Raw genomic sequence first — 22,810 nt, 5'->3', positions numbered from 1 at the left:
CAAGCTTCACTTTGTGGCGTGTTGTGAGCTTACTAGATAAACTATTTCGGCTATTTTGTGAATGCTTTTGGAAAGACAAAATTATAAAATGTGTCGGTGTTTTCTTTGTATATTTAAGTTATTTGTCATATCTATCTGCACTGTGCAATTTGTGATTACGAAGCCTAAAAGGAAAACGGAAACACAAATTGTAACATTTCAATGTTCAATGCAACAAAAAAAAAACACAATTAAATTGTCAATCGCAATTACTTGTGACAATTAATCATCAACTTAAATGTGTAATGGTGACAGCCCTATTACTTTGGACAGTGGACACTAGTGACAGGATGTTCAAAGTCTTTGGACAGTGGACACTAGTGATAGGATGTTCAAAGTCTTTGGACAGTGGACACTACAATTTAGGCATTTAGCAGACGCTCTTAATCCAGAGCGATTTACATTAAGCAAGAACAAAAAAGCATGGGAATACATCACATATATAAAAAGCATTTATCATGAAACATGCGTAAGCTAAGAACGTAACAGTGGAATATCTATATAATGAAACTATACATATATACTACTATGCTATACATTATGTACTATGACGTGCTGAGAATTTTGGCTGGTTGAAGACCAAGCGAGCTGCAGCATTTTGGATCAGTTGGAGAGGCTTAAGTGCACATGCCGGTAGGCCAGTAAGGAGGGAGTTACAATAGTCGAGTTTTGACAAGACTGTTGTCTGGATTAGGAGCTGGGATGATTCCTGGGTGAGGAATGGTCTAATTCGTTGTTGTATGTTATAGAGTGTGAACCTACAGGATCGAGTGACAGCTGTTTTGAACGAGAGCTGACTGTCCAGGACAACTCCAAGGTTCCTGGCTGTTGGGACAGACGTTACCAGGGCGTTGTCTACGGAAATAGTTAGCTCCCGCATAGGGCAGGACTTAGCTGGGAAGAAGAGAAGCTCAGTCTTGTCTGGGTTCAGCTTGAGGTGGTTGGAGGACATCCACTGTGAGATGTCAGCCAGGCATGCAGTGATGCGCTCTTCCACCTGAGTGGCAGAGGGGGGGGGGAAGGATGGAAACAGTTGTCTGTCATCGGCATAGCAGTGATAGGATATATTGTGAGCAGAGATGATAGTGCCAAGGGTTTAGTGTACAGTGAGAAAAGGAGGGGACCGAGTACAGATTCCTGTAAACCTGGTAGGTCCGGTCTGTGAGGTAGGAGGAGAACCACCGGTGCCTAGATCCGCTAGCTAGGGTGTCTAGGAGCAGCTGGTGGTTCACTGTGTCAAATGCTGCTGATAGGTCGAGGAGAATCAGTACTGCAGAGTGGGAAGCAGCCTGGGCAGCATGTAGTGCTTCTGTGACTGCCAGCAGGGCAGTTTCTGTAGAGTGTTTTGTTTTTAATCCGGACTGGTTGGGATCCAGCAGGTTGTTCTGTGAGAGATGGAGAGAGAGCTGGTTGGAGACAACACGTTCAATGCTTTTAGAAAGAAATGAAAGGAGTGATACCGGTCTGTAGTTCTTGACATCTGAGGGGTCAAGGGTTGGTTTCTTGAGGAGTGGTGTTACTCTGGCAGACTTGAGGGCAGATCGGACGCGGCCTGAGGTTACTGAGGTGTTGATGATGGAGGTGATGAAGGGGAGCAGATCAAGTGCGATGGTCTGGAAGATTGGAGACGGGACAGGGTCTAGATGGACAGGTGGTAGGTCTAGTGGATGTTACTAGTTGTAGGACCTCGTCTAGGGAAAGAGGAGAGAAGGAGGACATGCATGGTATGTTGGGGTTAGTGTTGGTTGAGCCAGATGCCACTTTGAGGGAGGGGGGGAAAGGAGCTCCCTGATATCAACCTTCTTCTCGAAGTAGTTGACAAAAACATCAGCAGTGAGGGATGCAGGTTGAGTGGGGGGAGGGGGCTTAAGGAGGGAGGAGAAAGTGGAGAAGAGCTTCCTTGGGTTAGAAAGAGGTTTAAGCAGTGGTTAGTGAGAGGGAGAAGGCAGAGAGGAGTGAGTGAAAGTGGGAACAGGATGTTCAAAGTCTTTCGGCAGTGGACAGCGTGACTTTTTAAACCTGTCGCATTAAACCATAGCTAACTCCCACAAGTGACATCGTTGTGGAGCGCACCATCACTGTTAATACTTAAAAAAATAGAAAAAACATTGCAGATCTACAAGCTATCATGAGCTATTATTTATGCAACGCATTATGAGCTTGTAGATCTGCTATAATTTTGCTATGTCATGCGAGTATAGGGCTTAAATGGCTGTTGGTTACAATTTCTGAATGTGTGTGTGTGTGTGTGTGTGTGTGTGTGTGTGTGTACAGTACACTTTGTATAATATAATGTTGAGGTGAAATTGTTATCTAACATAATTTCCGACATATTGAAATCAGACGCTCGCTAGCTCACTCACTCACACACTCTCTCTCCATGATAAACTGGTAGTAGGGCTGTCATGATTACACATTTAAGTTGATGATTATTTGTCACACAAATAATTGTGATTTGTGATTGTGTTTTTTTTGCTTCAAACATTGGAACGTTACCATTTCTATTTCTGTTTAGGCTTCGTAATCACTGACAGGTTTATTGCGACTGCAGGTCGCATTTACTATGAAATCGTGCATTTCCCGTCAGTCAGTCAGTCAGTCAGTCAGTTGCTTGGTTGGTTGGTCACCCCAGGCTGCGGCATGACCATATATGGTAATGCTTCGTGACATCACAGGACATCATGGCTGGAGATCCCAATATTAAGCCCATATATGGGATCCCTGATGTCATCAATATTGGCCAGCAACTGTACACCTGACCTCAAACCCTTAGATCTCCATATATGGAGCTGACCAATCTGACATTCCATATGTTGATCCTTCCCCATCCATTCTTCCTCGTCTCCCTTTTGACTGATACCTGTCCATTTAAACTCTAGACGGGCCTGCTCCAAAGTTATTAGTGTAGCCGTGCCCGGCAGCCGGTGAAAACTAGAGTTCTCAACAGGCCCGAAAATTAAGGCCAGGCCCTACCTGGGCCCTCAACAAACCCTGTACACTCAAGACACTGCCCCCGCTGCTGATCTGACCACATCAATCTGACACTGGTGTTACATAACCGTATACTCTCCTCCTGAGGCCATGGCCTTGCCAGCAGGCTTGCCTGGTGGCAATCGCATGTGAAATAAGACCTTGTGACTAGCTGTTGTTATGCCTGTAGTCAGTACTTGATAAAAATGTAATATGACGCTGCATGAAGCTGTCAGGCTGAAACAGACTCAGTGTTTCCCCCCCCAAAAAAGGCTCCTTGAGGGGTTTCCATCATAGTTGTATATTAAAGCTGCTATAAGCAATAATATTTAAACATTTTAATAACCTTTTTTTTTTATTTATTTTTTTGGTATTCAGACAGCCAGCAATGGGTAAAACGCTCCCAAAAAACGTAGTCTCTGTGACACATCTAGGGGCCGCAATCTGCATTCAAAGATTTTCCTAGAAGCTTGTCATTGGTCGAAAAAAACCCGGTCGAAATGACTAACCAATCAGGAAGTAGACAGGCAAATTGACCAATGACAAAGCTTCTAGGAAAATCTTTGAATGCAGATTGCGGCCCCCTAGATGTGTTTTAGATTTTTTTATCCATAGCAGCTTTAACTAGAGGCTGGACTGCCCCGCCCCCAGCTTTCATGTCAATGAAAGTTACTCGGTGGCGTTTGAAGCATCCGAAAGTCTTCCGGAAGGAACTACCCCAAATAAGGAGTCTGCCTCAATATTGAGGCCAACAGATGGCTAATAGCTAGCGTTTCAGGTTATAGAAGCATGTGCTTGCGCAGCAGCGTTTTAAATGTGTTAAGTAATGCATTCTCAGATTTGACCAGGGGTAAGCTCACGGTAGGGCTATCAAGGCCTCAGCCCTGTAGTTTTGAAGATGCACGCAAGCCCACACAGCCATTCAGTTTTCGCACCTCACTAACCTCGCTAACGAAACCTGCCGATCGACAAGCACAGCTTGAAATAACAGAAATGGACCTTCGAGGCATATGCACATCAATGGTGACGGTCCATTGTGTCGATCTGCTAAAGTAGCCTACTCTAGGTGTCTGAAGTAGTCTAAACTAAACAGTTGGATAACACAGCGGTGGCTGATGGATTCATGAACAAATCTAATTCCAGAGGTGACGTTTGCAAGGTAAATACATAATTATGACAACACGAAAGTTTCCCCATTATGCAAGTAAATAGAATACAATTTAATATACAGAATGTTGTGGTTTACTAAATAGGCCTACTACATTAAAGAGGTTATTTCAATTAGTGATTTCTCGCGAGCGTGTGCGTGCGACATAGCCCGCTAGTTAAAAAATCCACATCCGCATCACTGGATTTGACCACGAGGTGACATCCATATTTCACTGTTTTACCGTGGTTCTGGGGGCTTGGGTTCCATCATGGGGTCCCCAGAAAATACTGGCGGTTATAGATCTGCTATTTTGTCTTTGACAATAGTGTATTTTGAATATTTCTTTCTTTTCTTTTCAAAATCCTTTTATTCAAGTTTTTTGTAACAGAAGCCCAGGGGCAAGTATTAAACAGACATAATAAAATATAAAAATAAAAAATAAAAATCCCCTATCCCACCCTCCCCCAAACCAAAACCCACACAAACCTTCTCCTGTTCACTTATCTCGGCACATTTTTTTTTAACGGTTTATGGTCAAATACGTATCAATTGGGTGTCCTTGACATGAAGACGTTTGAGAATCGCTGCTCTATCTATTGCACTACCTTATCTCTACAAATTCCAAAAAGTGTTTTATGATTGGCCTTCGCGAGAACCAATCCAAACAATGGCCTTCATTCGGTGGCATGTGTCTTGCTGATGTCGCAAAGCGGTGGCGCTCATGCAAGTGCAGTGCCAAGTGTGAAGTTATCAGCGCTTCTCCAAAACCGGCACCACAATTATATGCAAAGTCAACATGTGAAGGTAGGCGTCCCCTGCGAATGACCCCAAATGATGCGAATGATGGCGGAACGCACGCAGCTACTGCACTGCGTCAACACACCAAGGGCATTCGAGGGCGGCAGTGGCTCAGGGGTAGAGTGGCCACTTTTGAACCGGAAGGTTCCCATTTCGATCCCAGGCTCCCCCAGAGTTGGTGTCGAAGTGTCCTTGAGCAAGACGCTGAACCCCTTATTGCTCCCGATGTGCAGCTTGGTGCCTTGCATGGTTTACTCCGGCATCGTTGTATGAATGTGTGCGTGAATGGGTGAATGTAATGAACAATCTATGTAAAGTGCCTTGGATAAAGACGCTATATAAATGCACTATTTATTTATTAAATGCACCAACACAACTGCACAAGTCTGAAGCCACATGCAGCATGTTGGACATTTACACACACACACACACACACACACACACACACACACACACACACACAGAGAGAAACCGGCACGCGGGGTACGTTCCTGCACTGGTTCAACTAAATCTAAAGCCCTAAACCTATAAAGCCTATAATCCATACAATGCGATTGCATGTTAGATTGATTAAACTAGCATGGTCTGATGTAAACATAATCCTCCCGTGTATTGGATACCTTTTTCCACTGTTTTCACTTGGCATGGAAGTGATGTTTTTGTGAGCATGCATGTTGCTGTCTATGACTAATTCTTCCTGGCTGCCCTACAGTGCCACTGGTCCTTTTGTTGTCCTCAAGGTCTAAAAGTCCAAAAATACGTGGGTTTTGACGGGTCTGCTGCCAACTAGAGTCACGCCCCCATTTCAGTAAGCCGGGCCTTGTGATATTAGTTGTAAACAGGGATTTCACTTTCCTCTCCAGTTTCCAAAAAACATTTTGAAAAGAATATCCGCCACTCTCCAACTTGCTGTTTGTGTGGTGGTTCTTCACAGAGAATTATATATTATACACATTACACACAGACAAATCGGTGTCAAAATGGACTCTTAAGGGTTTTTTTTACACTCTGGGTTAAATCAACAACACAATTTTACTGTGTGTATGTACAGTATGTATGTATTCTCTATAACCTGGGGGAAAAGGGTCATTTACATACTGTAGTAATTCTCAAACATACATCAGTTGATTAGTCACTATGTCACATTTTGTTTAATACATGGATGCTGCTGCATGTGCATTTGGGTATTTAATCAACGCCTGAGTGCATGTGGTCCGCTCCACAGAGAGTTTGTGTGCTTGTGCATGCGTGTATTAGTCAGTGCGCGTGCGTGTGTGTTTGTGTGTGTGTGCGTATTTATGCAGCGGACTGACGGTGGGATTTGCACTGAATATAGGCCAGCAGAAAGAATCCCTCTTACGTCAAAGGCAGCCGGGCAGGCAGGCGGATAGACGCAGGCTTGAGTTGGTAGTGGGTGCTGTGAGCATGGAGCAAGCTGTTCACCACCAGACCCCCGCTGGTGGCAAAGCCCGGGAGAAGAGACACTAACAGGGTAGGCAGGAACCCACTACTACGGTAGGGATGAAGGCCGTCCTTAGCCTGCACAAGAAGTGGTCCCACGCGGTCAGGACCATCAGCATCCTCCAGGAACTTGTGAGTGTGACGATGATTCCACTTGTCTCGGATGCATGCCACTCCGATTTTCGGTGGCATGCCAAGGCTGACATGGACGCTGTCGGATACATATTATTTGACTTTTTTTTGGAAAGGGTCAAGTCGAAGAGCTTCCATCCCAAAATGAGATGTGCACATGTTGTCCACTGTTTGGAAGGAGGACAAGTGACAAAGCCGTATTATAATATTATCAGTAGTAGTGTGGATGCTTAAGGATGTGGTTGCTTAAGTTCTTTGACAAAATGGTGAGCTTAAGATATGTTTTCTTATCTGTTTTCAAAATGGATCTACAGGTACATTTGTGTTAGAACTTGGTTAACAATGTGTTTTAAATTTAATGGAATGTTTATTTTCGAAAACCATTGGTATTGACTTCAGTTGCGTTTATTGCTGGCTGGTTGCTGTTTACATTTTGCTGAAGTCGTTGCACATGTATCATGTGACATCATAGGGGTGTGTAGCTTGAGCTTCGACATGTGTTTATTTTGATCGCAACAGTGTGTACCACGTTGTGGACTTTGAATGAGAAATTGCAGATTCTCCTGTGTTTGCTGGTTTTCTCATGGGCATTAATTCAAACATCTCGGGTCTCTGTACCAGTTCAGCAGGTGAACCACGTCATCGTCATTGGTTCGATACTTCGATCCCGGACGGTTACTGACCAGTGTTCCATCTCGCTGCCCCCTTGGTTTCTCGTCTCTACGCTAAACTGTCTAAACAAACAAACGCACTGAATTGAAAGCTCATAGTTATGCCTGTCACAATTATTACATAATTGTCTAATCACACTTATTTGACATAATTGCAATTATTTTGTCCTAATTGTTTCCATGTTGAAAAATGTTCATACATTAAAACAAAGCTGAAATAGCTGATCTACGGGCTTACAATAAGCTATATATAAGCTTGTAGATCAGCTATTTATGCAATTATTTGAACCTTTAAAAATAAAAATGTTGAATATGTCGCTAATAATTTTCTATATTTCAGTTATTTGTCATGTGCCCTGTGCATTTTTTGTATTTATTCATATGTTCCGATGTTCAATGCCAACAACACAATTTAATTGTTAATCACAATTATTTGTGAGTCAATTCATCTTCAACTCATAGTTGTGTTGTGTAATGAACACGGTTAACCCTCTGTATTGATTCAGAATGTGCTAACTACCAAGTGCAACCAAATGAAGATTCGCAGTACAGGTCCATTTGGTTACACTCAAAGAGTTAAATGAACACCAACACCTTTATTACTGTGCAAGCTGTGTGTTGCCACATCGTGTACATAATACATGATTAATCTGTTGTGTGAAATCTGATCAACGATTGTAATCTTCTTCTGGTTTCTCTCCACAGAACCCAGTCATGGAGGAGACCGTGTGGGAGGCCTACACTGTAACCTTGCACAGGGTGAGTCCTACATTACAGTCACATCCTCCTGAGTAGGGCTGCTGAAACTATCCATTATTACAGTCACATCCTCCTGAGTAGGGCTGCTGAAACTATCCATTATTACAGTCACATCCTCCTGAGTAGGGCTGCTGAAACTATCCATTATTACAGTCACATCCTCCTGAGTAGGGCGGCTGAAACTATCCATTATTACAGTCACATCCTCCTGAGTAGGGCGGCTGAAACTATCCATTATTACAGTCACATCCTCCTGAGTAGGGCTGCTGAAGCTATCCATTATCTCCATTACAGTCACATCCTCCTGAGTAGGGCTGCTGAAACTATCCATTATCTTCACATCCTCCTGAGTAGGGCTGCTGAAACTATCCATTATTACAGTCACATCCTCCTGAGTAGGGCTGCTGAAACTATCCATTATTACAGTCACATCCTCCTGAGTAGGGCTGCTGAAACTATCCATTATTACAGTCACATCCTCCTGAGTAGGGCTGCTGAAACTATCCATTATCTTCATTAGTCACATCCTCCTGAGTAGGGCTGCTGAAACTATCCATTATCTTCATTACAGTCACATCCTCCTGAGTAGGGCTGCTGAAACTATCCATTATCTTCTGATTGGTCATTGAATCCATTACAGTCACATCGTCCTGAGTAGGGCTGCTGAAACTATCCATTATTACAGTCACATCCTCCTGAGTAGGCCTGCTGAAACTATCCATTATTTTCTGATTGGTCATTGAATCCATTACAGTCACATCCTCCTGAGTAGGGCTGCTGAAACTATCCATTATTACAGTCACATCCTCCTGAGTAGGCCTGCTGAAACTATCCATTATCTTCTGAGTGGTCATTGAATCCATTACCTTTTTGATCTTGGCAAGGGGCGGACGCTTGCCTACAAGGGCCTTTGAGAACAATATCCGTTTCCATTATAGGACAGATTGAAATTAACTTTATCCTTGAACCCCAGCGTCCCTATTCTGGGGGGAACATTCACCAAAAAAAACACAGATCTACAATGCCACGTTGTGAGCTTGTAGAGCTTGTACTTGGTGCAAGTACACCAAAAACACCTCTCACCTCTCATCTTCATCACAGATTTGAAACAGATTGTACAGATTACTCGGGTCCATTTTACTATTTACTAAGTATGGAGGGTCTAAGTGCATGATTAAACTGATATTGATGTATTCCAAATCCAAATATTATCAAAGTATTCTGCGGCACCCCTGGACTTGCGTCATGTCACCCACTTTGAGAAACCCTGCTTTAGAAAGTGGAAGCTCGCCCTGACCCAAACCAATGTGACAAGAACTTAAGTGACTTTCTGTGATCAATGTTGTCTGTATGATTTCACAAGCGAACAAGCTTGCTTGTAGATTGAATATTTAGATTGGATATTTTACGGTATCCGACAGCGTCATGTTAGTGCAGATCCAGACCTGTGATCTCGCTTAAACCTGCTTTCTCATGACACTGTTGCATAAGCGTAAAATACCCAATCTAAATATCCAATCCATGAGCACGCTTGTTAGCTTGTCGATTAGCTTTATTCAGCATGTGACACCGTCATGCGATTAAGTATAAATCAGGGTCGAGGCTGATGCCTTGTGCTCCGTTTACAACATGGTGAGTCTTGGTGACATTGCGTTGTTTTGTGTGTCACTGTAAATCGAAAACAATTCAAAGGACAAGCTTGTTGTTCTGTCCTCTTCTGACATAAAGGCTCTCTGTGTAGGAAGCTATCTCTCTCTCTCTCTCTCTCTCTCTCTCTCTCTCTCTCTCTCTCTCTCTCTCTCTCTCTCTCTCTCTCTCTCTCTCTCTCTCTCTCTCTCTCTCTCTCTCTCTCTCTGAGAGATGCCCTTGAGCAAGGCATCTGACCTGTTGCTCCAGGGAAGAGGGAAGCTACTCGCATAGAGGGCAGAGGACTGGTGTTACTGGTCAGCTCCTATGTCTGTCTAGTTGTTTGTGTGACCTTATGACTGTGAAATAGAACAGTGTCTGTGCCCAGAATATGTCCCCTGGATAAAGGTTTAGTGAAAATTAAACTAATGCTCCCGCACACGACATCATTCAGCACACATCCTCTTATTGCAGTGCAATGTAGATTCCCAAAATACTAAATTAATCTTAAAATCGCAGAATATGTGGGTTGGATTACACTTGCCCCTCTGTCTGTCTGTTTCTCTCTCTCTCCCCCTCCAAAAACACACTTGCACGCGCCAGCGCGCACACACACACACACACATCCCTGTCTCTTTGACCATCTGGTAGAGACACAGCGAGATGGGGTGGGGGGTGGTGGGGTCGTTGAATGTCTTGTCTAATCTCGCCAGGGGGAAGCGGGGTAGTGGCACAGGGTAGTGGCACACACTAAAATCCCCAGTGTTAATTTAACTTAACCCATTCAGGCCTGACGTCGAAATTAAAAAAAAAAAGTGTTCTAAATCATGACAATTTTCGGAAAGATTTGAGGCACATTTTAACGATTTTTCAAAAATAGCAGACCTACAAGTTCATAGCGCGCCACTCGGTGGCGCGCTATGAGCTTGTAGATCTGCTATTTTTCAATAGCTAAATTATAACAATGTTTAAAACACCAAAAGGGGTTCCCGCCCAAAATGGGTTAAACCCTAGTGCCCCTGTTCTGGGCACTGGCATTGCATAATAGGAGGACATCCAGTGAAAATAGGCAAACATTCAGTCAAAATGGTAGATCTACAAGCTCACAAGGTGAAGAGCATGGCGGCGAAGAGCTTGTAGATTGTCTTATTTTTTTTTCATTAATGCAAATGAATGAAACAGGATTTCCCCCACGGGCAGTTTACATCGTAACAATCGTAGGCATTGACACGTGTCATGGAGTTCTGTGTCAATAAGCCTATCTCACAGAATTTCCCCGCCCCCCTAAATACGCCCCCTTTCGGGGTTAGTGGTGATAGCGTGACGTCACTCCATAGACGCTACATGTTAACAGAGGTAATTTAAGAAGTCTACAACTTTTGTTTTCTCAAGGTAAGGTTTGTTCTATCTGTTCGACCTGATTTACCATCTTGTTTGCTTCATAATAATATTGGTCTGTCACATTTTTACATTAGAAAATGTACTTAGATTCTCCAGAGAAAAAACGTGTAAATGCTCATGTTAAAGACACCACTATTTACCGGAAGTGGGCGTGGAAAGCGGGCTGTGAGATAGGCCAATTGGTGATACTTGAGTCGAAGAGCTTCAGTCTGAGACACTTCGCAGTATAAGATTGACGTTTAGCTCATGGGAGTAAGTGCATTTAGGGTGGTGGTACAGTAGTTCTCGGGGAGAGGTCCTTGGTTCGGTTATGTACACCAGGGGTTCTCAACCCGTGGATCGCGACCCAAATTATTTTAGGGGGTCCCCAAATTATTTTCAAAAAAAAAAAAAAAAAAGATTTATTTTTAAATTTTATTTTCACTTTTTTTCAAAAATAGCTAAATTATAACAATGCTTAAAACACCAAAAGGGGTTCCCGCCCAAAATGGGTTAAGGTTATTGTAGCAGTCAATTTATATTGGGGGTCGGGAGGGGGCGGGGCGGGGGTCCCGAGACATTGCCAAAGCATTTCCGGGGGTCCCCGGCCAAAAACGTTGAGAACCCCTGATGTACACAAAGATAAGATGTGTCAGCTGTACCTTTAAACCACTGCTTCCCAAACACATTTGTGTGGGTCGCAGACACATTTTTATGGGTCCCGTTTTTTTTGTTGCCTACATCAAAACGGTAAAAAAAAATCAAAGACATTCCATAAATTAGAAAATTAATGTTTAAGAAGATCTACAAGCTCACAACACGGCACGGAGCGTCGCGTTGTGAGCTTGCTTATAGATCTGCTGTTTTCACTAGCTTGGTTCCCAGGCAAGTCTTGTGCAAATAACATGCATTTTAAAACTGTTTTTAATATTTAATATCATATTGTCTATGTCCCTCAAACTTAATTCTAATGTTTGAGCCTCAATCACCACTCTGATATAACCAATCTTTTCTTTCTGGACTTTGAAAGCAGTTTTAGATGCAGTACCACAATGTCCTGAGGTGGTGGGGGTGCTGATATGCAGATTATTTAATATTTGAGTCATTATAATACTGATGCTAGATAAAACCAGGCTTGTTTCCATTCCATGCCAGCTTAGAAAATCAACAATGGCGGACATTGTAAACAAAGTGGAAATGCAAATTTGGAACTGAAGACTGAAGAAGAGGTGGAATTATACAAAGTAGGGTGACATTGATGACATCACGATGAGGCCAAAATCAGTCGAGCTGTTCCTGAGAGCAATTTCCATTAAAGCACCCATATGATATGAAAGCCTGATTGTTCAAAATTGGTTATTTGTGGGGATAGAAAACACATATGGGAGCCCCAAAAACACAAAAGAAAAATGTTGAATTTTATGTTATAGGTCCTTTAATTTCTCTTTTGGGTCTCATGCTAAAAAGTTTGGGAACCACTGCCTGCCTGAAACAATAGATACCAGGCTGATACATCAATGAATTGAGCAAGCTAGATGATTTCCAGAGGAGAGAGATGGAAGAGCAGGAGAGAGGGAGAGAGAGACACAGAATAGGAGAGGAAGCGAAGGTACCGGAATGCTTTTAAAAGCTAAAGTGACACAGATGCTAGCGCTAAAGTACATGTTTCTCTCTCGGACAGGATCCAAAGATGGGTCTCTAAACTGTTTACTAAAGTTCATGTTCCTCTCTCGGACAGGATCCAAAGATGGGTCTCTAAACTGTTTACTAAAGTTCATGTTCCTCTCTCTGACAGGATCCAAAGATGGGTCTCTAAACTGTTTACTAAAGTTCATGTTCCTCTCTCGGACAGGATCCAAAGATGGGTCTCTAAACTGTTTACTAAAGTTCATGTTCCTCTCTCGGACAGGATCCAAAGATGGGTCTCTAAACTGTTTACTAAAGTTCATGTTCCTCTCTCTGACAGGATCCAAAGATGGGTCTCTAAACTGTTTACTAAAGTTCATGTTTCTCTCTCGGACAGGATCCAAAGATGGGTCTCTAAACTGTTTACTAAAGTTCATGTTCCTCTCTCGGACAGGATCCAAAGATGGGTCTCTAAACTGTTTACTAAAGTTCATGTTCCTCTCTCTGACAGGATCCAAAGATGGGTCTCTAAACTGTTTACTAAAGTTCATGTTCCTCTCTCTGACAGGATCCAAAGATGGGTCTCTAAACTGTTTACTAAAGTTCATGTTTCTCTCTCGGACAGGATCCAAAGATGGGTCTCTAAACTGTTTACTAAAGTTCATGTTCCTCTCCCGGACAGGATCCAAAGATGGGTCTCTAAACTGTTTTACTAAAGTACATGTTCCTCTCTCTGACAGGATCCAAAGATGGGTCTCTAAACTGTTTACTAAAGTTCATGTTCCTCTCTCGGACAGGATCCAAAGATGGGTCTCTAAACTGTTTACTAAAGTTCATGTTCCTCTCTCTGACAGGATCCAAAGATGGGTCTCTAAACTGTTTACTAAAGTTCATGTTCCTCTCTCTGACAGGATCCAAAGATGGGTCTCTAAACTGTTTACTAAAGTTCATGTTCCTCTCTCTGACAGGATCCAAAGATGGGTCTCTAAACTGTTTACTAAAGTTCATGTTCCTCTCTCGGACAGGATCCAAAGATGGGTCTCTAAACTGTTTACTAAAGTTCATGTTCCTCTCTCTGACAGGATCCAAAGATGGGTCTCTAAACTGTTTACTAAAGTTCATGTTCCTCTCTCGGACAGGATCCAAAGATGGGTCTCTAAACTGTTTACTAAAGTTCATGTTCCTCTCTCTGACAGGATCCAAAGATGGGTCTCTAAACTGTTTACTAAAGTTCATGTTCCTCTCTCTGACAGGATCCAAAGATGGGTCTCTAAACTGTTTACTAAAGTTCATGTTCCTCTCTCGGACAGGATCCAAAGATGGGTTTCGGCATTGCGGTGTCAGGGGGGAGAGATAACCCCAACGAGGACAGTGGAGAGACCTCCATCGTGGTGTCTGATGTCTTGCAAGGAGGCCCCGCTGATGGCCTGCTGTTGTGAGTGACTGTCACAAAGAAAATAGAAATTATTCTTGAATTAGACTTTACATAATCTCAATTATTCTTTATTATTCATAAATAATCTTCTTAGCCTGCCATTAGAAATGATGATGCCAAATGAAGAGGAGACCTCTGTTTACAAAGGAAAATAGGTCATGTTGAGCCTTGTTTTACATATGTGTCATTTTAATAGCTTTGCGTTATTATTTTGTATTTACTTTGGGCCCATACACAATGGAATGGTTAGGTTGGCTACAGTATATAGCTGGCTATATGGGCAGGAAGATTCTAAAAGCAATACAAGAAATACAATACAGAACACAAACTACATTTTAACACCCCTGTTACTGAACAAAACCTCTAGCAATGATTACAATCAGAATATAGTTATTTAACCTCAACATTCTTTTTAACCAAAAAGATATCACTTAATCTACCTTTTTTAATGAATGATCCCTCAATGCTATTCGTTGGATGTTACAATTATCTGTCACTGACTGGTGGTTGTGTTTGTCTAGTGAGAAGGACCACATGTTGTATGTGTCACTGACTGGTGGTTGTGTTTGTATGTGTCACTGACTGGTGGTTGTGTTTGTATGTATCACTGACTGGTGGTTGTGTTTGTATGTATCACTGACTGGTGGTTGTGTTTGTATGTATCACTGACTGGTGGTTGTGTTTGTATGTATCACTGACTGGTGGTTGTGTTTGTATGTATCACTGACTGGTGGTTGTGTTTGTATGTATCACTGACTGGTGGTTGTGTTTGTATGTATCACTGACTGGTGGTTGTGTTTGTATGTATCACTGACTGGTGGTTGTGTTTGTATGTATCACTGACTGGTGGTTGTGTTTGTATGTATCACTGACTGGTGGTTGTGTTTGTATGTATCACTGACTGGTGGTTGTGTTTGTATGTATCACTGACTGGTGGTTGTGTTTGTATGTATCACTGACTGGTGGTTGTGTTTGTATGTATCACTGACTGGTGGTTGTGTTTGTATGTATCACTGACTGGTGGTTGTGTTTGTATGTATCACTGACTGGTGGTTGTGTTTGTATGTATCACTGACTGCTGGTTGTGTTTGTATGTGTCACTGACTGCTGGTTGTGTTTGTATGTGTCACTGACTGCTGGTTGTGTTTGTATGTGTCACTGACTGCTGGTTGTGTTTGTATGTATCACTGACTGGTGGTTGTGTTTGTATGTGTCACTGACTGCTGGTTGTGTTTGTATGTGTCACTGACTGCTGGTTGTGTTTGTATGTGTCACTGACTGCTGGTTGTGTTTGTATGTATCACTGACTGGTGGTTGTGTTTGTATGTATCACTGACTGGTGGTTGTGTTTGTATGTATCACTGACTGGTGGTTGTGTTTGTATGTGTCACTGACTGGTGGTTGTGTTTGTATGTGTCACTGACTGCTGGTTGTGTTTGTATGTATCACTGACTGCTGGTTGTGTTTGTATGTGTCACTGACTGCTGGTTGTGTTTGTATGTATCACTGACTGGTGGTTGTGTTTGTATGTGTCACTGACTGCTGGTTGTGTCTGTCCAGTGAGAATGACCGCGTGGTGCAGGTCAACGCCATCGCCATGGATGGAGCCGCCCACTCCTTCGCCGTCCAAACCCTCAGGAAATGTGGCAAAGTAGCAAAAATTGTAAGTAAAGGCTTGCGGTTTAATAAGTGAATCATAATTTCTACACGGTAAACGCCGAGCAAAATGTGTGGAAACAGATTTTCTTTTGACAGAGTTGATCGCGTTATCGTGTTGTTTCTTATCGTGTACCAAAGTCCTGACAAATAACTGACCACTTGGGGCTCATAAGCCATTCTGATATCGAAGTGGTTATTGGTCCGGTTTCCATTTCATTGTAGTGATCCTGCTTATGACACAGCTACTTAAGAAACTAAATGAATTATTTGACACAAGGTTTTTGAGTTAAAATTCATTTAGCTTCCATTGTGACATAAACCTCTAGGGTTCTCTCTTCTAGAGAACGGCAGTAGGTTTGCTCAGATAGATTGGCTTGGAGCAGATTTTAACCAGAAACTTGCATCATGCCATGTTTTCCGGTTCAAATCCGCTTGGCAAGCCAATCAAACTAAGCTATGCCTACGGAACTCGCCTATCGGCTCGTTCCTGCAGCAACACAGGCGTGCCCTTAATGATGGTAAAGCACACCCTCTTGTGTAATATTGCTTAATTATATGTATATTCCATCATGTTATCTGTTGTTCTTGTATTTCTATTCGACAGACGGTTAAGAGAGGCAGGAAGGTTCCGGTCAACCTGATGAACCGCCCGCCATCTCCCGACGACCGCGTCTTCAACAACGACTTCAACGAGGACTACAGCTACGAGCAGGACCGCCGCAGCGTGTACAGCGGCCGCAGCGGCGGGCGTGACCACAGTGCGGAGCGGGAGCGCGTTGGAGGCTACATGGATTCCGGCTACCAGACACGTGAACGCGACGATGACAGGCGTGCGCGCGGACGGAGCGCCGACAGAGAACTGAGCCCGGACGGCAGGCCGCCGCACAGGAGGGACGGCAGCCGGGGGCGGACTTTGGACAGGGAGCAGAGCCCGGACCGCCGCTACCGCAGCGAGCACGTGCTGGATCGAGAGCGCAGCCCGGACAGGAGGCTCCGCGACAACAACAGCAGCCCCGACCGGCGCTACCGCAGCGAGCGAGCCCTGGACCACCGGGGAGGAGCCCCCCGCAGCCCCGACCTGCGCGGGGGCCACGGGCGCGGCCGCAGCCCGCCGGCACGCGACCCCAGCTTTGACAGGAACCGCGAGCGCGTCGTCCCGGACCACAGGAAATACGACGAGCCCCTGAGGCGGAGCGGGAGCCGGGAACGCCTGGACGACAGGTCGCCCTCGCCCGCTCCCATGCCCATCCCTCTGCCCCGCCCCCCTCGAGACCTGGAGCCGCTGGAGAAGCCGCTGAGCGTGCTGCTGCTGAAGAACAGGCCCAACGAAGGTCAGAGAACAGTCCAATCAGCTGATCCTCAAGGCGTTTTTATTCACAGGCTTTGGTGTAACTGTGCTCTCTGTCACGTGCCTCGGTTGCCGAGTGTATACGTGACTGAACATTATATGGCACTTAAATAGTGGCTACAAAGTACTACTGTATGTAGACATATAAATTATTTGCACACACACTCCCTGGATGCCAACGATGAACCTCTGCCCCAGAATTTCCAGAAGGGCCTGTTATAGCGCCACCAGGAGGCCGCTTTGTGCAAAACAAGTTTTTGGACAGTACACCTACAGATTTTGTCCAAACATCACGCAAATTGGTACACAGTCTACACAGCCAACTCCCTAGATGCCAAGGAAAAAGCTTTGCCTGGAATTTTTCACATCTGCTCTTTATAGCGCCACCAGGAGGCCGACATTTTCTAATATTACTCCTTCAGATTTTATCCAAATTTCACGCAAATCGGTACACATGCTCTCCATAGTCATGTGATCAAGACGCGTTTGTTTGATTTCTCATAATCCACCTTCATTGCCTACGATTGGCTTCTAAAGCTTTCAGGAGTAGCCCGCTTTGTACCCTTTTTGTACAAATTGCCACAACTACTCAACGCAGTGTCCGATTGCGGTGAAACTGTGCATGCATATTTCCACTAGGCTGAGGAAGAAATGCCACTTGACAGTTTTCAAATCAGCCTCATGGTGGCGCGACAACAGGCCAAGTCGCGTCTCACACACACACACACACACACGCACACAAAACATGATTATATTACTCCTAAACATTTTGTCAAACATCACACATAGTACTCCTATCCTCCTGGTGGAGACCTGTGCCCAGAAGGGCACTTTTTCTAGTTTCCTTTCATTCATGCTTTCTTTAATGGTATTGGATTCCACTGGTGCATTCTGTGCCTGCATTTACAATGTACTAATGAATGTTTATGCTTCTCTTGTTTGGTAGAGTATGGCCTTCGTCTGGGCAGTCAACTCTTCATCAAGGAGATGACCAGCACAGGCCTCGCCAGTAGAGACGGAAACCTGCAGGAAGGTGACATTATTCTGAAGGTACGTTTCGGTGTCCTGAACACCCCATCCAAACTGCCAGTGATGCGAGCAATCAATTAAGTCTCACAAGCCCACAACGCGTCGCTGATGCAACATGCAGGCTTGTAGATGAGCTGTGTTCCATGCACGTCTAGGATCAAAAGGGACGAAAATAAATAGGCATTACATGTGCGGAAACTATAGTAAAATACGCACATCACTTCATGGAGGTGCTGGGTTCAAAAAGTAACATAGGAAAAGAGAAGGGAAGCCGCACACTCATATGCTCCAAAGGATACATTTATTGACGACGTTTCGAGCCAAGGCTCTTCATCTGGTCAAACATGTGCGGACAAATGAGCACCGAACGTGCACGTTTATGTGCATAAAATTACCTCTGGGGTTAGGTTGGGGTCACGAGTCAACCGCAGCATTATTTTGGCGTCGCGGGCTGAAACGTTTGGGAACCCATGGTGTAGATGAGGTGGTATGTGTAATTTAGACTCTGATTTATGCTTGGCAAAAAGAAACTCGCAACATCATTTTAATAATATTCATTACGCACTTTATATTTGAAACAAATCTCAAAGTGCTACTGTACATTGAAAGAGAAAGTTATTTAAAAAAATGAAATTAATAAAATTCAGATCAGTGGTCTAATACAGAGGTTCCCAATTTTAATTTAATTTAATAATTTTATTAATATTCATTACGCACTTTATATTTGAAACAAATCTCAAAGTGCTACTGTACATTGAAAGAGAAAGTTATTTAAAAAAAATGAAATTAATAAAATTCAGATCAGTGGTCTAATACAGAGGTTCCCAACCACGTGGGACATGTCCCACTGGTACGCAAGAAGGGAATCCCAAGTTTTCCTGAGCGTGAATCTATAACCGTGCATCACCAGGATCAATGATATGGTCAATGACAATGTGATATATGGTAATACAACTAATAATATAGCAGCAGGTAGGCTACTTGAGGCCAGTCAACTGTCTTCCGTATTTTGGTACGATGATGTGCGACCGCGACGTACCATCGTCCCCCCCAGCCATGCCGGTCCGCGAACATTTTATGAACCGTCAGCCGGTCCGTGGTAATAGAAAGGTTTTGAACACTTAGTCTAATACACGGCTATGAAAAAGTTTAAAAACACACAGGCATCAATACTGTAAGTGCAATCTAGGCAAAAGCCTCGTTGATCATTGTTTCTAGCCTGGCTAATAAGCCAGACTAATATCACACAACACTGTCGCGGTATATTAGTCTGGGCTGGCTCCACTTGGATTTCATTTCCCGGGGGGCGGGTTCAAACATTTTCTCTTCGACGCAATTGGTCAGAGCTACTGTCAGTCAAAGGTCTCAAGCATTGAACGTCACTGTACCAAAGCCCGCCCATATTGCATACCGTGTCCCGATTGGCCCGACCTGTTCTCGGTTGTAGGAAAGAGGCGTGCTACTGAGCCTCGCCAGACCCTAATCCGCTGGCAGGCAACATTGTTTTTGCCAACGGCTGATTCGGTCTGGTTTATTAACCAGGCTACATTGTTTCAGCTTCTCTCTAATACTCCGCTCTTCACCTCTCCTGTGCAGATCAACGGTACGGTCACAGAGAACCTCTCCCTGGGCGACGCAGGGAAGCTCATCGAGAAGTCCAGGGGCAAGCTGCAGCTGGTGGTGCAGCGCGACCGGAGGCAGGTGCTGATCCGAATCCCGCCCATGGCCGACAGCGACTCTGAGCTCGATGGTGAGGCTTGACCCATTAAGACCTGGAATGCATCTGTGTGTCACCTTATAGCTTTTTGACCACTTTTGATTATTTGAAACTGATACAAGCTTGTAGAGCTTGTAGATCTGCTATTGTTGAAAAATTGTGAAAACCTTGTGCAAATCATTGAATAAATATTCTTTCAAAGCATTTCTTTTTTTAACTCAAATCTTCTGGGAGGGGTCCCTGGAACAACATATTTTCAGATGGGGGGTCGGTGGCCAATTACATATAATCTTTGGGGTCCTTGTCATGAAATAGTCTGAGAACCACTGATATAGAAACATAGGTTTTTCAGAAAACTGTTAGGATTTAGAAGACATTTAGAATCAGGTCCTCAGGTCTTAATGGGTTAAAGGCAGCAGCGCCCCCTATCCACTTTGAAGGGAATGACCGTGGCCCGTCAGTGGCCATCGTGTTGTGTAAAACCCTAGCTACCGTTGAAGGACACTGTCACGCCAAAGCAATGAATTGTGAAAATGAGCATGTATGTTTCTGTTGGATGATTCTGAAGCATTGTTATGTATTTGTACACTTTGTCACCAAAACCTTGTTTGTTCATGGGAAAATAAAAACTGTGTACATTATGCTATTCACCGTTCTTTTATACTTCACACAATCTATTTACAATTTAGGCATTTAGCAGACGCTCTTAATCCAGAGCGATTTACAGTAACAGCACAAGGTACATCAAATGCATAGAAATAGTCATCTAGGATCATAAATAAACCAATAACCTATCATCAGTCTAACAGTAGAATATCCAATCTATGTGAGCAACGGAGCCATTTAACCACTTCATAACTTCATAGACTGCGGTCCCACAGGGGTCCGTACTTGGTCCCCTCCTTTGTTTCCCTCTAAACCAAATCTCTTCATCGAAAATACCTCTACAAGCTCGCACTGCGTCGGCCCAGCGATGCGCTGTCAGCTCGCCTATTTTCACAATGTTATTTATACCTCTAAATACCTCTACAAGCTCGCACTGCGTCGCCCAGCGATGCGCCGTCAGCTCGCCTATTTTCACAATGTTATTTATACCTCTAAATACCTCTACAAGCTCGCACTGCGTCGCCCAGCGATGCGCTGTGAGCTCGCACTGCGTCGCCCAGCGATGCGCTGTGAGCTCGCCTATTTTCACAGAATGTTATTTATTGTGACATGCCCCACAATAAGAACTCTTCAAATAGAGATCTGACAAGCTATTTATTTACTGTTAAATCAACCGTTGTTCAACCCTAAATTAATTCTGGGCCAGACTAGATGGGAGGGGCATAGCTTCTGCAGGGAGGTGACACCGTATGCCAGTGGTTCCCAAACGTTTTAGCCCGTGACCCAAAACAAATTAGGCATTCTCGCAAGACTCAAACTAGTGAAAATAGCAGATCTACAAGCTCGCAACGCGTCGCTTCACACAGCGTTGTGAGCTTGTAGATCGGCTATTTTCACTACTTATTTTTCTTCTAATTTATGGAATTTAGTAGATTTTTCTTTTATTTCTTCATGAAGTTACTGAAAAACAATTTCGTTAAGTTTTGCTTTTTTTGGAAATGTTTTTTTTACATTTTTTCTCTGCTAAGTACGAATATGTTCATACCCCTCCGTTTACACCATAATATGAAGCGGTTGAGCTGAAAATCAGCTTTTGCTAGGCAACGCCCCCGTCACCCCAGGCACCAGGATTTATGCACACGGCCCCCATTTACCTCAAATCAAAAGAGGATTTTCAAAGCCTCATAACTCTGCATCTACGTTCGCTGTCCATGTAATCCTGATTTATCCGAGGTTCGGATATCATTTGTGATTTTGTCTCGCATCTCTCCCGACATGTAAATGTTTCTGGGGAAAGGTAAACGGCGTGAGCTAATGCTAATGATAGCCGATGGGGGTCTCCAGGCTGGTAACGCGGAAATGAAAATGGCCAAAATAGGGAAATAAGCCTGCCAAAGATTTCCTACACTCTGCTGCCACCTGGCTATAAAATAAAAAATAATAATTAAAAACCAAATTTAGGAAACCCAAAAATAAGGCGACCCATAACAATGTGTCCGCGACCCACAAATGGGTCCCGACCCAGAGTTTGGGAACCGGTGCCGTATGCTCTGCAGGCGTACGTGTGACCCACTTCATGTGGTTTAGGGACTGTGTGTGTGTGTGTGTGTGTGTGTGTGTGTGTGTGTGTGTGTGTGTGTGTGTGTGTGTGTGTGTGTGTGTGTGTGTGCGTCAGGGTCTCTGCTTGCTGGCCTTGAATAATAATCCACACTCATAATCCAGCCGTTGGATATTTAATTATTTTATGGTCCACACATCTTGGCAAAAATGCCTGGTGCCCCTAATGTAGTTCACGTCAATTGCGATAGCATTTTTCCCTCTATTCAAAATGTCTAAAACGTCCGCTTCACTTTCGTGTGCATGCCTTGCACTTGCATGCCTAAACCTGTCGCACAATGACTATGTCGAAATGAGTGACGTGTTGAACACGATGTGCTGGGAATTTGGATGGAGTTTTTGATTGGCGAATCGCTTTGAAAGTGATCTCTTCCATATCGTCTCTCCAGCTTTTTGGTAAACGGGATATTACGTTTTCAGGTGGGTTGCCAATTTCATCCAGTCAAGAACCCTATTTATCGGGTTCCTTGGGCTCTGTGCACACATGCCATTTTCACAGGTGTTACCGATGATACTAATGAAGGCTCTGTTCCATTCTGGTCAGAGTCAGGGTGCTGCTCGCTCACTGGAAACACCAGTGGGTTCCAAATGTTCCTGTAACTGAGAGTGTACAAATACAACCAAATGTGCCTTGCTTCCATTTGTACACTCAGAGTTATGGGGGTCCTTTGAAAACCACTGTACACTAATTGGAACAGAGACTTAATTAGTATAATCGGTAATACCTGTGGAGGAAGTAGGGAAGCGGCCCGGAAGAAGGAAGTTATTCTGTGTGCATAGAGCTTAT

General features: G+C 43.8%; 2 protein-coding genes across 4 annotated transcripts in view; one reads left to right on the top strand and one right to left on the bottom strand.

Annotated features, from left to right (window-relative positions):
* LOC306940117 (serine/threonine-protein kinase NIM1-like) overlaps positions 1-22,810 on the bottom strand; it is an 805,056-nt gene that overhangs the window by 215,002 nt on the left and 567,244 nt on the right. The window lies entirely within an intron of this gene.
* tjp2a (tight junction protein 2a (zona occludens 2)) overlaps positions 1-22,810 on the top strand; it is a 75,045-nt gene that overhangs the window by 15,865 nt on the left and 36,370 nt on the right. For all 3 annotated transcript variants that reach the window (XM_079525093.1, XM_079525092.1, XM_079525091.1), the window contains 6 exons: positions 7,927-7,980; positions 13,923-14,047; positions 15,608-15,710; positions 16,311-17,037; positions 18,001-18,104; positions 19,680-19,833. In XM_079525093.1, coding sequence (XP_079381219.1) covers positions 7,927-7,980; positions 13,923-14,047; positions 15,608-15,710; positions 16,311-17,037; positions 18,001-18,104; positions 19,680-19,833 — 1,267 coding nt within the window. The remainder of the gene's footprint in view (positions 1-7,926; positions 7,981-13,922; positions 14,048-15,607; positions 15,711-16,310; positions 17,038-18,000; positions 18,105-19,679; positions 19,834-22,810) is intronic.

The sequence above is a fragment of the Electrona antarctica genome, assembly GCF_951216825.1.
Source record: "Electrona antarctica genome assembly, chromosome: 16".
In the NCBI taxonomy this organism is placed as follows: domain Eukaryota; kingdom Metazoa; phylum Chordata; class Actinopteri; order Myctophiformes; family Myctophidae; genus Electrona; species Electrona antarctica.
This window is presented reverse-complemented; position numbering and strand designations above follow the sequence as displayed.